Here is a 15,769-nt window from a genome sequence, read left to right as displayed (position 1 = left end):
TTTTAAAAGGTGGGGGGTGCCTGGGTGGTTCAATTGGTTGAGCATCTGACTTTGGCTCAGTTTATGATCTCACAGTTCACGAGTTTGAGCCCCATGTCAGGCTCTGTGCGGACAGCTCAGAGCCTGGAGCCTGGTTCAGATTCTGTGTCTCCCTCTCTCTCTGTCCCTTCCCTGCTTGCGCTGTCTCTCTCTCACTCTCAAAAATAAACATTAGAAAAAAATTTTTAAATAAAATGGCTAATGTATGAATCTCACCTGAAAACAACAAAAATTAAGCCAAACAAAGTTATCACTTCCTACAAAAATTAAAAGTTGTACAGGGAAGAAAAGTAAGTGTTAATTTACTACAAGGTTTATCTCTGCATAGCATTTATATAGTCATGATAATAAAAACATGTAATGTAAAAATTACTGCTCTAACCAGAACTACACATGTAACAAGGAATTCTACATGTGAAGGATGCCACGAGAGCAAGAGGATGAAAGAAATAAACATTCATGCTACATAACATGAATCCACGAGGTGGGTGAAGACTTAGAAAATAAAACTGGGGGACGGGGAGAATTATTAAACGTGCATCCAAATTCACAGACACTAAACATTCATTCCACTCACTTGGGAAAATATTTGGCATGATCTTCTAATGGGTCATCACCTTCCTTCCAGTTCTCCATACATCCTCCGCAGAAGAAACACTGGACGATGTCCTTCGTGCCTAAAAGTAAGGAAATTCCATCCACTTGTATGTGCATTTGTCAACTGTCACAGATAACAATCACGAAGCCTTTATGACCAAAACGCTCTTCGTATTTCCAATCGGATTTTGCGACAGAGTCACAGTTTGGGTCACCAGCAAGGTGATATTCTATGTAGGATTCTTCTCTTGGCCAACAGAGTAATCAACTAACGAACCAAATGCTCCTAAGGTACCAGGCACTTTGATAAACACCCTCTCCCTGTCCCATCCTCCATTAATAGAGAGAGAGATTTGCAAATCAGAATGTGGAATTATAGCTCCTCGAAGCAAGAGATTTTTGTCCGTTTCGCTCACTCATGAATCTCACTGGCCTAGAAAAGTACCTAGCACTTCTTATTAAACACTCACTAAGTATTTGTTTAAGGAATAGGACAGAAAGAATGTATTTGGAGCTCAAGGGGAAAAATCTTTGAGGAAATGTAGCAGCCCGTATATAAGTAAATTCATGAAGAATCAAGTGCCTCTTACTACATGATTCCCTGGTTTATTTCACTACAAGCAGCATCAAGTCTCCTTATGAAATTATTTCTCTGAAGGGAAATTAGTATTAGGACCCACCAAATGATTGAAATAGAAATGGAGCATCCATCATCTTCCTTCTACTCTTGGACCCTTGTAGGCACCGCAAAGCTAGGGCAGAAGAAAACCTCCCTTTGTATCTGGACAAAAATACAAGGCCTTAGAGACTGCAAAATCCTACAAGGGTCAGAGGACTCAGACTTGTGGGGAGAGCTGGAGGTTTGAAAAGGAACAGGGTGAGGACACTGGGCAGAGGATCTTTGAGGACACTGGCAAGAGAAAGAATAGAGTATGGAGAAAGCGGGGCTGGGTGGGGGCGGGGGGGGGGGAAATGATGTCTTTTCAAATGCTTAAAATTGTGAGGCATTAAGATTTTTCTGTACTAGGCACCTGGGTGGCTCAGTCGATTGAGCGTCTGTTCCACTCAGGTCATGATCTCACTGTTCACGAGTTCGAGCCCCACGTCAGGCTCAGTGCCGACAGCTCAGACACTGGAGCCTGCTTCAGATTCTGTGTCTCCCACTTTCTCAAAAATAAATACTTTTTTTTTTTTTAATGTGCAATCTTAAAAAAATTTTTTTTGTACCAATGGAATAGGTCTGCTAAAGTGACCATAGCATTCCCGTACCCCACAATGCCCTGTGATATTTCTGATACCTACTTGACCACTCACCACGAGATCTGCATGGACCTCTGCTATCATGACTCCATGTGTGTATTTGGTCTAAAGAAAGACAGCAAGGGGCACCTGGCTGGCTCAGTTGGTAGAGCCTGCACCTCGTGTTGTGAGTTCACTATCTTTTCTCTGATCATCTTTCTGTACTCATACAGATATTTTGCTAAGGAGAACGAACCCACTCTGGATTACAGAGTGGAGCTGCCTGAGGACCAACAACTAAACAGAGAACATTACCAACTGACAGCAGATGCTACATGGTCGGAAATCATAAAGAAGAACTTCCTGGGAGAGCCTAGGTGGCTCAGTCGGAAGAATATGTGACTCATGATTGTGGGGTGGTGAGTTTGAGCCCCATGTTGGGTGTAGAGATGACTAAAAAAATCAACTTTAATTAAAAAAAAAAAAACTTACCTAAAACACAAGAATTTCCTGATGTTCTCTTCCAAATAGAGTATGGCAAAGGCTGCTATCCACACTCCCAGTATCTCTCTTTCTTCCATGGTAACAGAAACCCCCCTTTTTGCTAGTCATCCAGGAAAAAGAAACAACATCCTAGCTCCTCTTATAGGTAGGTATGGCCACGTGACTACTAAGTTCAGGTTACAGAGGTAGAAGCAGAAGGGAAGTACAAAGGTCATGTGACAGTTTCCAGGGAAGCCAAGGTTGGTAGGGGGTGAGGGTTGGAGAATAAGGTGTAGAAAGTAAAAGACATTGTAGGAGCACCTGGGCGGCTCAGTCACTTAAGCATCCGACTCTTGGTTTCCGCTCAGGTCATGATCTCATGGTTCATGGTTCAAGCCCCACGTTGGGCTCTGCACTAACAGTGTAGAGCCTGCTTGGGATTCTCTCTCTCCCTCTCTCTCTCTGACCCTCTCCTGTGAGCACTCTCTCTCTCTCTCTCTCTCTCTCATAATAATAAACATTTAAAAAAGAAACGCAGAGACTGTTGAGTCTACATAAACACAAGTCCAGGACCATAAGGTACAAATGGAGTTTAAGTGGACATAAGAAAGAGCAAGACCAGAGCTTGGCAGAAACTAGCGACTCACCTGTATAGAGAAGACCTGCTCTGACCAGAGCTGAAACTCCTGCAGGGAATGCATGGGGCCAGCTCTTAAAAGATTCCAGTCGTAGTCCTTCATTAGCAAAGATGCTGTCATTGCAATATGCTTGAAAAAAAGGCATACGGGGAGATCAGCAAGCTTTGAGATTCCAACTATCAGTGTTCAAATTACCCCTTTGTATCTAGAGATGGAATATGGATGCATTGCGTTTTGCTTCAATGTAATTGGAGGAGGGGTTGGAAAAGATGGAATAGTTACGATGAAGCAAGACTGACCACATGTCGAAGCGCTGAAGCACTGGCAGATATGTGGTGGCTAAATACTACTGTCTCATTTCTGCGTAGGTTCAAATTTTTCTATAATAAAACATTTCAAAATGATCTCTTCATCATCTACTGATGAAGTTTTGGGGTGATGGCGGGGTGGTCCAGAACCGATGGCCAAAAAAGGATTCTTGAAGGCATCTTTGGTGCAAAAAGGCGATTTCATTAAAATACGGGGACAGGACCCATGGGCAGGAAGAGCTTCATGGGGTCTTGAGGGGTAACTCATGATATACCCTCATGTTAGGAGGGGGTCAGGGATAGACTAAATCTCTAAGGTATTTTGAAAGCAAGGTTTCCAGGACCTTGAGGGGCTAGCTGTTGCTAGGGAAATGCCAGTTATTAATATTTAATAAAACCTCAGTCATGAGACCCTGCAGATGCATATCAGGGGGCCATAAGCTTGGAGGATGATTGCCAGCATACATCTTGGGGCAGTTGAGGTAAAGGAAGTAGACTTACAGGATCCTCGAGATTGGGATAATGTTAGACTAAGATTCCCTTTTGCCCCCAGCAAAGTGTCATCATCAGACAGCTGAGCTCCAAGGAGGTCAGTCTGCTGGTTTTAAGGACTTGTCAGTGGGCTATAGGCAGTAAGGAAACTCAATTTTTCATTTGCCTTAGTTTCCCACGTCACCATGGCAAGCACTTATACCCCTTTCGTCTGTCCTCTAACATAACTAACCTATGTTAATTTGGTTCTGCGTGTTTAAGATGAAAGCTAGCCTTGGTGTTCTTTAAACACAGGAGTGTCCGAGGAATATCACATATCACCCACCTGGGGGTCAGGGGCTGTATGTGCCAGCCTGTGTTTTGCCCTCAGCTCGCCCCAGGCTCCCTCATCAACTACCATCAAAATAAAACAAGACAGTGCTAGAGGAGATTCTCTTTCTCCCCAGCTTAGCATCAAGATTCGAGAATATCAAGTTTTCCTTGTTATCTCCCTTAAGAGCAGGCAGGATACCCTTTGGGGTATCCACTCTGTGACGTAGTCTCCACTGGACTTCCCACCTTGGGCTGGGCCTAGGGTTGCGTTCCTGTCTTCTTTCTGTACCCTGTGAGGACTTGAAAACTAACCTATGGGGGCGCCAGGGTGGTTCAGTTGGTTAAGCGTCTGACTTCGGCTCGGGTCATGATCTCACAGTCCGTGAGTTCCAGCTCCGCATCAGGCTCTGTGCTGACAGCTCAGAGCCTGGAGCCTGCTTCAGATTGTGTCTCCCTCTTTCTGCCCCTCCTCCACTCATACTCTCTGTATCTCAAAAATAAAAACATTTTTGAAAAATTAAAAAAAAAAAGAAAACTAACCTATGTTAATTTGGTTCTGCGTGTTTAACATGAAAGCTTGCCTTGGTGTTCTACCTTTGAACACAGGATCCTGCCATTAACTTCGTTTTTAATCTGAATATTACTTAGTATTTTGGAAAAACCCATCTTTTCCTATGTGCCCATTGCTCTCACACAACTATCACACTCACAACCCTTCTGACACCAGATGTGTGAGGGTCCTATGCCCGCCCCCTGAAGCCATTCTCTGACACCAGCTGGGTGTCCTACAATTTACCCAAATCTAACTTTACCAGAGATATGTCAGATCCCACAGGTTAAGGGCTCAGCCACACAAGACTGCTCCCACACCACTTTATTTGCTAGAGTGGCTCACAGAACTCAGGGAAACACTTACCACTTTCTTTAAGGGGACGATAAAGGATACACATGGACAAACAGATGAAGACATACATAGGCCCAGTGTGTATGTGTGTGTGGGAAGCTTCTGTCCCGCGGGGAGTTGGCTGTGGGTGTATTCTCTCCCCTGGAAGCTCTCTGAACACTATGCTACTGGGCTATTTAAGGAGGCTTCCTCATGTAGGCCTGATTGATCATTACCTCCACTTTCAGCCCCCTCCTCTCTCTCTCTCTCTCTCTGAAGAATGGGAGGAAGGACTGAGGAAGAATGGGAGGAAGCTTCTAAAGGTGGTTTGGCCTTCCTAATGAGAAGCCCCCATCCAGGATCCCACCCACAGCATCCAAGAGCCACCCACCTCATTAGAACAAAATATCCTCTCAGTGCTCTGGTCACTTAGAAATTCTTTTTTTTTTTTTATGTTTATTTATTTTTGAGAGACAGAGACAGACAGAGCATGAGCAGGGGAGGAGTAAGAAGAGAAGGAGACACAGAATCCAGGCTCCAAGCTGTCAGCACAGAGCCCAGATGCGGGGCTCAAACTCACAGAGAACCTGACCCGAGCAGAAGTAGGACACTTAACCGACTGAGCCATCCAAGTGCCCCTGATCACTTAGGGATTCTTAAGGGTTTTAGGCGCTAGGTGCCAGGAACTGGGGGAATTTATGTATTTTCTATTATCTCACACCTAATTTCTTAACACTGATCCATTTAAGAACATATTCAGAAGTGTTTTATCCAGAAAATTTAGGACATTGTTCTAAAGAAAGTGTCGAAGACCCAACTCTGTCGTATGCTCATTTATGCCAAAAAAACAAAAAAACAAAAAAAACAAAGTCATTCCAGGGGCACCTGTGTGGCTCAGTAGGTTAAGTGTCTGACTTCAGCTCAGGTCATGATCTCACAGCTCCTGAGTTCAAGCCCCGCGTCGGGCTCTGTGCTGACAGCCCAGAGTGGAGCCTGCTTCCGGTTCTGTGTATCCCTCTCTCTGCCCCTCCCCTGCCTGCACTCTCTGTCTCACTCACTCAAAAATAAACATCAAAAAAAAAACAAAAACAAAAAACTAAGTCACTCCCGAAGACTAGAAATCTCTTATGAAAATAGTTTTTTGTTTTTGGTTTTTTTTAATTATTATGACACCATAGGGGCGCCTGGGTGGCTCAGCTGGTTAAGCTTCTGACTTGGGATCAGGTCATGATCTCGTGGTCTGTGGGTATGAGCCCCACGTTGGGCTCTGTGCTGACAGCTCAGAGCCTGGAGCCTGCTTCTGATTCTGTGTCTCCCTCTCTCTCTCAAAAATAAACATTAAAAAAATGATTATGACACCATAATGTGAGGAAGAGAATAAAAAAAAAAAAAGATGACAAAAAAAAAAAAAGCAAAGGAAGAAATAAGCAAAGCCTTTGGGATATGCCTGAGTCTTTACCTGACACCATAGGTAACTCTCTCTTGACCCAGGAATTCACAAAGTGTTCTCCCTGAAGAAAATTAAAATTCAAGTTATTAACTATTTGACTTAGACAATACAGTGATCTATGAATCACAAGTGGTAAGAACTCTCCTTCCCCCGCCCCCCATAGTTTCATTGGGTTGCGGCAGGTTTGTGGGATCATTCCTAATTTCCATCTCTATTGATGTTGGAATTTCTTAATGCAGTGCAAAAAACAAAAACAAAAAAAACACCTGTGAGTGTTTATCTATAGCCAACAGGGAGCTTTCTCAGGGTCATGTTTTCCAAAGATCCAGTCCAAAATCAGAGTTATATTAACATTGCACAGATGTACTTTGACTAATGAGGCAGTATAAGCTATATGGAGGAAAACGGATTCAGTGAGGTGGTTAGGTGTTAAGCAACCAATCCTGAAACTGCACCCAGATTTCTTTCTGAGCAAACACTCCTCCTCCCTTTCAGGCCATCTTCTTTTCAGGGTTCTCACCTTCTGAGTCCTCTTAGCCAATCCACTCTTTTCTTGTTTAAGCCAATTCGGGAAGTGACCGGACACTAGGGAATCCTTACTAATAGAGTATAAAGTAACCAGCTCTGAGGCCAGCTGGGCTGGGGGTACCAGGTGTGAATATCTTATGCAGGCATTCAGGTGGGGGCAGCCATTGGAAGTGGAAGCAGGGTGGGGGTGGGGTGACTCCAGTCAAAGAGGGTAAGACTGGTTGTAGTTCAGCAAGACAATGTGGTTTTCTGCAGTCGACCAGAAGAGAGGTAGGAGAAATGAAAGAAGGGAAGAAGAAACAAATGGAGCCCATGACAAAAAAAGAATGCCACCCCCCCCTTCTAATTCACAAAGTATCAGGTAACCAAAAGCCAACTTGAGAAAATATTTGCTGTTATAAATTACCGTGACACCAACAAATCCCTTGTAGCTTTGGATATACTGTGCAATTTCCTCTGAGGATTTCTTACTTTGAAGAAATTCACATCTGTAATTGGTAAACAATAGTAAACATCTGTCTCTCAAAAGTAAAAATAAACATTAAAAAAAAAAAAAAAAAAGAATCCAGCACTTAACCAACTGAGCCACCCAGGTGCCCCAACTGTTCTACTTTTGTTTAAAATTTTCAACATCAGGGGCTCCTGGGTGGCTCAGTTGGTTAAGCATCCAATTCTTGGTTTGGGCTCGGGTCATGATCTCATGGTTCATGGGTTCAAGCCCCACATCGGGCTGTGTGCTGATGGCAGGGAGCCTGCTTGGGATTCTGTCTCCCTCTCTCTCTGCCCCTCCCCTGCTCGCTATCTACCTCTCTCTCAAAAATAAATAAACGTTAAAAATTTTCAACATCAAAGTTAAAAAAAGGTTTAAGCAATAAATCCGTATTTGGGAGATGTAAAGTCATGTAGAAAATACTACTCAATATAGCATTAAAGATAATTGAAACATACTTCATTTTCTAAGCAGAGAACTAAACGTTGTAATCAAAACTTTTCAGTTTTTGAAATAAAACATTTGCACGAGGTATATATTCAGCAGTACAGGTAACCATGTGTAGTAAGATTTTAAACATGGTGTTACTTTCCAACTTCCTTTATACACTATTTTACATCATCCCCATGCAAATTATTCTTTATTAATTAAGGCAGATCTGGAACTACTTTGCCAAACAGATAGGATTCTAATAAAACAACCTTTAAGAAGTGGTTTTATAATGGAGCGCTTGGGGAGGCTTAGTTACGTGTCCAACTCTTGGTTTCGGCTCAGGTCATGATCTGAGGGTTGGTGACTTTGAACGCCATGACAGGCTCTGGGCTGTCAGCACAGAATTTTTGGGATTTCTCTCTTCCTCTCTCTACCCCTCCCCTGCTCACATGCATGACCATGCATGTGCTCTCTCTCGAAGAATAAACATTAAAAAAAGAAGTGATTTTATTTTATTTTTTATTTAATGAGAGAGAGAGTACAAGCAGGGGAGAGGGGCAGAGAGAGAGAGAGAGAGACAGAGACAGAGAGAGAATCTTAAGCAGGCTCCAAGCTCAGTGTGGAGCCCAATGCGGGGCTCCAACACACAACCCAAGGATCATGACCTGAGCTGAAACCAAGAGATGGCCGCTCAACCGACTGAGCCATCCAGGTGCCCCAAAATGATTTTAAATGATACAATTCACATTTTCCACAAAGTAATCAAGCCTTTCTTGAATAAATTCTGAAATGTTCCAATATCGGATAGGAAACGATCAAGACTGAAGACGCTACTCCAGATGACTTGTCTTTTGCCTTACAACAACAACAACAACAACAACAAAAAAAAAAACAAAGATAATTACAGGAAAAATATATTTATCTACTTACTTGGGGAACCACTTGGCATGTTCCTTCCAAGGATCGTCTCCCTCTTCCCAGTTTCCTAAACATCCACCACAGGAAAAACACTGCACAGTGTCCCGTTTACCTACATGTGAAGGACACATTTAGATCGCCCAGCAATGGCTCGATGGAGTAGTGCAGAAGACGAGTTTCTAGGAGCTGACTGCTTGGTGCATGAGCAAAAGGCACTGCAGCATGTCTGTCTGTTCACACCCCCTGCAGGCTGAATCTCTACCCCACACACAGCCCTTCTCCCCTAAGGGAGCAGTTAGGGTACCCTACCCCTCAGCCACAGCCCTACTTCACATACAGAACGGTCAGCTGCTTATGCACCCGCCCCAATTCCTTCCAAGGGCTGGTGTTTTGCTCTTTGAGCTCTCAGGGAAGGAGTCAGGAAGCCAAGAAACACCAGCACTCATAAAGTAAGGTACCATTAGAAGCTGTAACTTGTAGTTCTGCCATGAAGTTTCCGTGGAGACTTAAGCACATTTCTTAAACTCTTTGAGCCTAATAAACTCAACTGTGAGATGTGGGGAAGGGGCAAGTTGTTGGATTAGAATTAAGGCTGAATTTGAACTTAGCATCAAACACATACTCAGTAAATGACTGCTGCTTTCAAAATTGTCATTCACACTTGTCCTAACATTTATGGCATGGCCAGGAGATTTCAAACATAGTGCAGTTTTCTAGAGTGTAATTCTCCCTATACATTAAAGTTAGCCTTAAAATTAAAGCAAACAACTCCCCCCCTCCCAATACTGCAGCCATTAAAAGAATTAAGGAAAGGGGCGCCTGGGTGGCTCAGTCCGTTAAGCATCTGACTTCGGCTCAGGTCATGATCTCACCGTCCATGGGTTTAAACCCCGCGTCAGGCTCTGTGCTGACAGTTTGGAGCCTGGAGCCTGCTTCAGATTCTGTGTCTCCCTCTCTCTCTGACCCTCCCCCGTTCAGCTCTGTCTCTCTCTGTCTCAAAAATAAATAAACGTTAAAAAAAAAAAATTACCTGTAAAGACAAAGCCAGCAGCTGAGAGGTCCCTCACGGATACCGCTTGCACGTAAAATGGCCAGTTCTGGAAGGATTCGAGTCTGGCCCTGTCTTCCTGGTACCTTGCTTTGTCGCCTCTCAGCATGTTCTCTGGATTCTTGACTCTTATATCATACTTGCCAACGTTACCAACATCTTTGCCCAAAAGGAACTCACAACGTGGACGAAACTTCTTGTGAAGTTCTATGGGGAGTCTGTGGATGTGGGCACCAAAGAGGATTAAGCTGCAGCAGAAGCACTGTATCCCAGATTTTACACCAGTGAAATAAAACCCGGCTGCTGCCATCTCCTGTGGCGTCCATGAGCTGTAGTGCTCATAGGTCACAAAACTCTTCAACCTTTTTGCTTCACTGCGCATGTGTGAGTTAAAGCCTTTCTGCATTTTTTCTCGTTCCTTCTGAAATCCTTCTTCCATTTCTTTGGCGAACTGAACTGCATCTATGCCTAGAAAAGCAGACAGCTCCGGGAGCAAAGCAAAATCAAACTCGGAAATCCTATCCTCCTGGGCCGCCTCCTGGGCCGCCATTTTCTGAAAAGGAAAGAAAAGCAGGTTGATGAACTTCCACCTGAGCAGCTGCAGGTAAGTCACCACTTAGGTCAAAGGCATAAAGCAGGGGCTCCCATAGCACCATCATATAACAAGCCGCAACATGCCTGCTTGCATTCTCCACACTCTGGGAGCCTCAGGAGTCTTCTGTTAATCCCTGTTAATTTTCTGTTAATCTTCTGTTAATCTTCTGTTAAACCCAACATGAAGTTGGGTGGTTCAGCTCTGCAAGGTGGGTTTATGCACTTCCCACCCACTCCCGCCTTTACCCGGTTCAGCTGATCAAGAACTTGCCAATCTACCCACATTTCTGCAAAAGCTGCAGCTGAGGGTCTTGATTAAGAGCAAGCATGCCGTTTATTTGGCAGGATCCAGTGCAAGGAAGAGCTCCTTTGTCATTAGTGCAGGAAATCTGTCTCCGCGGAGGTTATCTAGGAAGGTCTATCAGACCAGAAGGTTACCGAGGTTTCGACGGAATCGCCCCTTTGTTTCAATTCTCTTTTGCTCTGTACAGTCCCTTTGGTGGCTAGCAGATGAGAGTCACATTATGACCAAAAGAAATATCTCCCCAACTCTCCTTTGCCATCACATCCCTTCCCAGAACGAACAGATCAAACCTTGGTGGACTCGGCTGCCTGAGGCTCTTACTTTCATTTTTGCCAAAGCAGCCCAAACCAGCCAAGAAATGGTTTTCTGGGAGGACTTCCTCTCTGAGTTTGTGTTAATAGCTTAGTTCTTTGCTCTGGTTCAGGATCTACCACCGGTCCCTCCCTGCTCTGCTTTTCCTCCCATCAATAGTTCTCCTACTTGAAATCAAGCCACTGATGCCTCAGCAGCCAGCCTGGCCTCTGTGGCTTGAACTCTTTTCATTCTTTTCTCATTCTCCCACTTTTCATTGTTTGTTTTTTTTTTTTTTTCTCCCAAAGTCTTAGCCATCATTTAAATTTAAAAGAGGAACCACGGGTTTCCAGTATGCCAATCACAGTGCCCCGTCTCCAGCCATCACCCAGGGTTGGCTAACTGAAAAAACTCACAAGACTCTACACAGTATAGTTACATAAGGCTTTAACAACAGTGAAAGATAAGATACAAAAATTAAAATTCATGAGGCGCCTGGGTGGCTCGGTCGGTTAAGCGTCTGACCTCCACTCAGGTCATGATCTTGCGGTTGCTCAGTTGGAGCCCCATGTCGGGCTGGCCGCTGTCAGCCTGTCAGCGCAGTTTGCTTTAGATCCTCTGTCTCCCTCACTCCGTCCCTCCCTCACCTGTGCTCTCCCAAAAAATAAATACTGAAAAAAAAAATTAAAAACAGGTCTACACGAGAGAGAGACTCAGACTCCAGGATCAGTACCTAGGGATTTTTCTCTATTGCACAGGACATTCTTCACTTTAGGTAATGAACCACCTAGATAGCTCTTAGAGAAACCATAATCTCATCTGAGGAGGAGTCTTAGAGACCCCTCTGGTCCTGTGACCAAAACTAGGCTGCGTGACCGGTCCCAAAACCAGAAACAAGCTGACGCCAGCTGCCCCCCACCCCCACCCCGGTCTGTTTCAGACCTTAGCACACGACTGACTACATTCATCACCAGTTTGGACATTTCATTCAGGTTTGGCCAACATGCAGCATCTCAGATCCCCGTCTCTCTGGGGGTACGGAAGTACAGGATTGCAAGAGACCAGCTGGTCCGCAGTCGTCCTGTACGTAGACAACGAAGTTCACTGGTCAGTTTTGCTGGTCCCCAGGCTGTTTCTGGGCAGAAGAGACCTCCGAAGCCCTCTCCAGCTTTCCTGTTCTTTTACAACAAGAGCTAAGAGAGCCAGGGAGGCTCCTATGTCGTGCAGCTAGGATTCAAACCCATCTGTGTGGCCCTAGTGCCTGTCCTCTGGCCTCCCAAGAGACAAACAGGAATGAGAGAAACATGAGAACTGCGAGGTGAGGTGTGGAAGCAAAGCACCATGGTCAGAGAAGCTCATTTACTTACTGAGAGGCTTGTCCGGAGTCCCACTCAGAAGGAAGGAGAGTGTGTGGCTGAGCCTCTGTGCTAGCCCTTTAATGGGAAGCACTGAGAAAACATTTGAGGAACCAAAACTCAAATTGCACAGTTCACTGGGAAGTTACCAGTGTTCCAGGGTTGTGAGTCAACAGCCATTAGGTCAGAACTCGAAAGGAATAATAAAACCTGCCATGTCCCACAGCAGAAAGTATTTTATTCTAAATAGTTCATGATTCATGAAAGCTTATGATGCTAATATAAATCTTCTTTCTGGGATGATGGCAGTTTCTACCTTTCTGGTATCTTTGAGGATTTTCTCTTTTATCTTTGGGATTATAAACATTCTTAGGATAGTGTCTAGGTGTGGGTGCTTTTACATCCATTGCCCTGGGCACCCAGCGGGCTTTTTCATTCTGAACAGGTGGAGCTCCCAACAGCCCTGGGCAATTATCTTTAATTTCCTAACTTCCTACTGTTTTTCTCTTTTCACTCTGCCTGGTATCCCCATTATTCAGTTGGAAATCTAAGTCTTAACTTTCTTTTCCCTCAAACATTCTCTTACCAGTTTGCTCTACTTCCTGGAGATTTCCTCTCCTATATTCTTTCAATTCTCCCACAACAATCCTTAGTGTCAGCCATTCTACTTCTATTTCCCCACAGCTCTTTCTTGTGGTGACTGTTCCTTGTTTTCACATCTAATTTTTTTTTAATTTTTTTTTTAACGTTTATTTATTTTTGAGACAGAGAGAGACAGAGCATGAACGGGGGAGAGGCAGAGAGAGAGGGAGACACAGAATCGGAAACAGGCTCCAGGCTCTGAGCCATCGGCCCAGGGCCCGACGCGGGGCTCGAACTCACGGACCACGAGATCGTGACCTGAGCTGAAGTCGGACGCTTAACCGACTGAGCCACCCAGGCGCCCCTCTAATTTTTTAAACCAATGCAATCCTTGTCACTCTCTTCTCTGATACTATCAAATGACAAAACTAAAACAATCTAATAACAAGTTTGATGTCCTTTATTCAAGGGAACAGAATCCATGTATGGGGGAGTACAGGACCTTACAAGCAGCTAGCGTGCTCTTCCCGAGGGATTTTGCGCTGGCTCCAGCTTTACAGAGAAGAGTAAACATGGAAACAGTATGACTGGCTAGGAGGTCGCCGCTTCCCTCGTAAGGCTGGCAGGCTCTGTTTTCTACAGTGAGCTAAAGTAGCTAAAGCTGAGTTGAAGGATTGTGACTGGTATCGTTAGGCTTCCTTGACAGGTGTTTCCTGTAAGTGCAGTCTGACTTAGGCTTTGTTGTTGTTGTTTGTTTCATGTTTTTATTTATTTTTGAGAGAGAGCATGAGAGAGGGGAGGAGCGGGGGTGAGGATGGGGGAACAAAGGATCTGAAGCAGGCTCTGTGCCGACAGCACGAAGCCCAATGCGGGGCTAGAACTCACAAACTGTGCACCAAAGAGGGATCCTCAACCGACTGAGCCACCCAGCCACCCCTGACTTACGTTTAGATTTGTGACTTGGCCTGGGCCCCTGGGGTCATCTCCATTTTGTGGGTCCCTCTCTACAAATTAACTTTATCAATACTGATGTTTAAGTTCAACTCTCTCCTGCATTATCTGTTTCCTCGAAGGTTCTTGCCATTTATCTTGGTGTCTATTTTTCACATCATCAGCTTTCCTCAAATGTATCCCGGTCTTCGGTTTCACATTTAAGAATGAAGCAAATTAAATGCTGATTGGTCAGAGTTAGGGTTAAAAAATCCAATTAAGTCACATGAATGTGATTTGGACCTAAGCCCTTTACTTTATGGAGAACAGACTGGAAAACCAAGATTTACCCCAGCCAAGCCAGCCTTAAATGTCAGAGAAACCCCTCAGAAAATGATTTCCAGTTACCTGTAGGGACAGAGCTAGCAGCTGAAAAAAAGCTCACTTGAGATGTTCCTTGAGCATCAAATGGTCGGTTCGGGAAGGATTCTTTGGGGGTGCCAGTGCCCCCACTAACTCCTCAAAGTTCATTGAAACAGTTTTTTCTCTGTTTTTTTAAGAGAAGAATCTGATTTTTTGCCTTGGTGTTAACACCTGGCTACAAATAACCTAATGGTGTAGCAGAGGGAGCTGGCCTTCAAATTGGTCCCTTGACATTCAGCCCTTCCTGTCATTCCTGCCCTTCTCACCTGGCAATTTGGGTCCCCAGTCTTCTTTGCAGGGGACATACTCTCCCACAGGTTATGGGTACATTCAGGTTGTGGTCTTCTTCGGCCTATTCATTGATTACTACAGCGGCGTGCTGTTCCCAAGGGAACTCCCAGTGGCGTTCCCACCTTCCAAAAATTTGTTAAAATATTCTGTGCACGGATGGTCCCCTCCTGCTTTCTTAATTTTGGAGGATTTATACTTTTTAACATCATTTCAGCAAGACTGTGTAACTATTACCAATAATAGGCAATTTACTAGGGTCTAAAATAAATAGGTCTATTAAGTAGGTAATTTAACAGGCAAATTTATTAAGGTCTAGTACTTGCCTGGCACAGGTCTAAGCATGTTAGATGTGTCCATCCAATCCCTTGAACAGTCCAAAGGAAGTAGGTATGATTATGATCTCCATTTTACAGACGGGGTAACTCAGGCACATAGGGGTTCAGATGAGTCAGACAGTCTGGCTATGGAGTCTGCACTTTTAACTGCTACGTTATGCTGCCATAAGGCTAGATTTTAAGGAAAGGCAAACCTAGGTAATCCAGAAAGCTCATTCCCTACGCTTTTTGGTAGTTGAGCAAATTGCTGAGTTAGGGAGGCTTTTGTTACCCACATCATTGGAATGTGAACTCACTGGCTAAGCTCTGATCCAGCAAGGTCAGTTTCCCAGCTAAGAAGCAATCATTGTTAACTAGATGACCAGGTATTCACCAGCCCCTCTTCGCTTTTCTAATAGCATGTATAATGTTACAGGGACAGTGCTCTTTTGAAGCACTTTCCGTGGTGCATCCCGCTGCAGCTGAACCAACAATTCCTCTTATAGGCAGTCCAGAGGTCGGTGGAATCTGTCCACACCGCTGACCCTTCTGCCTATAAAATTTTCCCCAATCAACCTTACTGTTCATCTATAATGTTGTGTGCGTCTTGCCCAATGCACATTACATTTATTGTAGCACTTTATAGATTTTGTTGCCTCTATGGATTGGATTTTTTTTTTTTAACTTAAAATTCTATCTTCAAAATATTATTGGTGATGTACAGGACTCTTTCTGGTCTGTTTTAAAGATATGAATGTAATGGGGCGCCTGCGTGGCTCAGTCTGTTAAGTGTCCAACTTCAACTCAGGTCACGATCTCACAGTTTGT

General features: G+C 44.3%; 1 protein-coding gene across 5 annotated transcripts in view; it reads right to left on the bottom strand.

Annotated features, from left to right (window-relative positions):
• Positions 1-12,507, bottom strand: part of LOC122221293 (NLR family apoptosis inhibitory protein) — a 37,571-nt gene extending 25,064 nt beyond the window's left edge. For 4 of the 5 annotated variants that reach the window (XM_042940628.1, XM_042940617.1, XM_042940620.1 and 1 more), the window contains exons 1-7: positions 12,414-12,507; positions 9,840-10,410; positions 8,822-8,921; positions 7,376-7,457; positions 6,451-6,502; positions 3,006-3,125; positions 617-716 (exon numbers count right to left, since the gene is read on the bottom strand). In XM_042940628.1, coding sequence (XP_042796562.1) covers positions 617-716; positions 3,006-3,125; positions 6,451-6,502; positions 7,376-7,457; positions 8,822-8,921; positions 9,840-10,407 — 1,022 coding nt within the window. In that variant the 5' untranslated portion in view covers positions 10,408-10,410; positions 12,414-12,507. The remainder of the gene's footprint in view (positions 1-616; positions 717-3,005; positions 3,126-6,450; positions 6,503-7,375; positions 7,458-8,821; positions 8,922-9,839; positions 10,411-12,413) is intronic. The other variant, XM_042940633.1, reaches the window with a different exon arrangement.
• Positions 12,508-15,769: the final 3,262 nt, after the last annotated feature.

This window comes from Panthera leo, chromosome A1 (genome assembly GCF_018350215.1).
Source record: "Panthera leo isolate Ple1 chromosome A1, P.leo_Ple1_pat1.1, whole genome shotgun sequence".
In the NCBI taxonomy this organism is placed as follows: Eukaryota; Metazoa; Chordata; class Mammalia; order Carnivora; family Felidae; genus Panthera; species Panthera leo.
This window is presented reverse-complemented; position numbering and strand designations above follow the sequence as displayed.